At 36.7% G+C, this 1,304-nt stretch overlaps 1 protein-coding gene across 1 annotated transcript in view; it reads right to left on the reverse strand.

Moving 5' to 3' along the window:
* The window catches only part of LOC106870659 (inactive pancreatic lipase-related protein 1), a 98,974-nt gene extending 98,163 nt beyond the window's left edge, over window positions 1-811 (reverse strand). The window contains exon 1 of the mRNA XM_052970243.1: window positions 387-811. Coding sequence (XP_052826203.1) covers window positions 387-450 — 64 coding nt within the window. The 5' untranslated portion in view covers window positions 451-811. The remainder of the gene's footprint in view (window positions 1-386) is intronic.
* Between the last annotated feature and the right edge of the window lie 493 nt (window positions 812-1,304).

The raw sequence follows: 1,304 nt of genomic DNA on the forward strand, positions 1-1,304 counted from the left end.
TGTTTTGGGGGTTTGGCGTGTAAACGCGACTAACAATTCTTTTTTTAAAAAGGCAATAATAATAATAATAATAATAATAATAATAATAATAATAATAATAATAATAATAATAATGATAATAATAATAATAATAAAAATAATGATAATAATAATAATGATAATGGTGATGATGGATTATGATTTTTTTGAATAATATTGTTAGTAATCATGTGAAATACACAAACGGTAAGCCAATCGGTACAACATTAATATTTAAACAATTTTCAGTTACTATTACAGACACGTAACAAAAAAAAGTCTGAATGAATCCAGTGTGAAATATGTGTGGTACATGTGTAATAAATAAGAGTGTAAAAACAAAATGTATATTGTAAGTTTGATGTTACCTGATTCAAGAGCAGCTAAGAAGAAAGATAATAAGGTAGCAGCTATAGAGAGAAGTTGGAACATCCTTACAGCACCGAGCACAACTTAACAAAAGGAGCGAGAAAATAAAACTTCACTGGCAACTCGATCTGTGTGGCTGTTTGCGTGTGCTTGTGTTTTACTATATAATATAGTAGCGGTGTGTGGCTAATTGGTTGTGTACGAGTGGTTGACTCTGTGTGTGTGTGTGTCAGCTTATGTGTGTGTCAGCTTATGTGTGTGTCAGCTTATGTTTGTGTGTCCGCGCGCGTGTATGTGTATCCTTCTCTGACTGACTAAGCTGCCCAGTTTGCTTTGTGTGCTTGTGTATCTCAATATCTGTGTGTGTTTGCTGTTGACTATGTTACAGTGTATAATGTATGTAGTTAACTGTTTCTGTGGCTATTGTTGTAACTATGTGTATGGTTTTTTTGTGTGTAAGAGAAGTGGGGAGCTAACTCTATCTGCTTAATATATATATGTGTGTACGAGCGGCACGAACGTGTGCGTGTATAACTGGTGTATGATACAGTGAGTAACTGTGCATGTAGTTTAAGAGATTGTAAGTGTATAAGTGTGTGTGTGTGTGTATTTGTGTGTCTGTGTGTATGTTGTGACGTTCTGTCTATGTGGTACGTAAAGCTGTGGGATGTGTGTGTCTGTGTGTATGTGTGTGTGTGTGTGTATGTGCGAGTTTATAAGTGTGTGGTTGTATATGAACGTGTGTTTGTATGTGTGTGTGTGTGTGCGCGTGTCAGACTATCTTCGTTGCTGCTCTGTGTGTATGTATGTAGGTGGCTGTTTCTGTGTGGAAGACCTATAAAGTGTGTGCGTGCGTGTGTGTGTGTGTGTGTGTGTGTGTGTGTGTGTGTGTGTGTGTGTGTGTGTGTGTGTGTGTG

This window comes from Octopus bimaculoides, chromosome 8 (genome assembly GCF_001194135.2).
Source record: "Octopus bimaculoides isolate UCB-OBI-ISO-001 chromosome 8, ASM119413v2, whole genome shotgun sequence".
Taxonomy (NCBI): domain Eukaryota; kingdom Metazoa; phylum Mollusca; class Cephalopoda; order Octopoda; family Octopodidae; genus Octopus; species Octopus bimaculoides.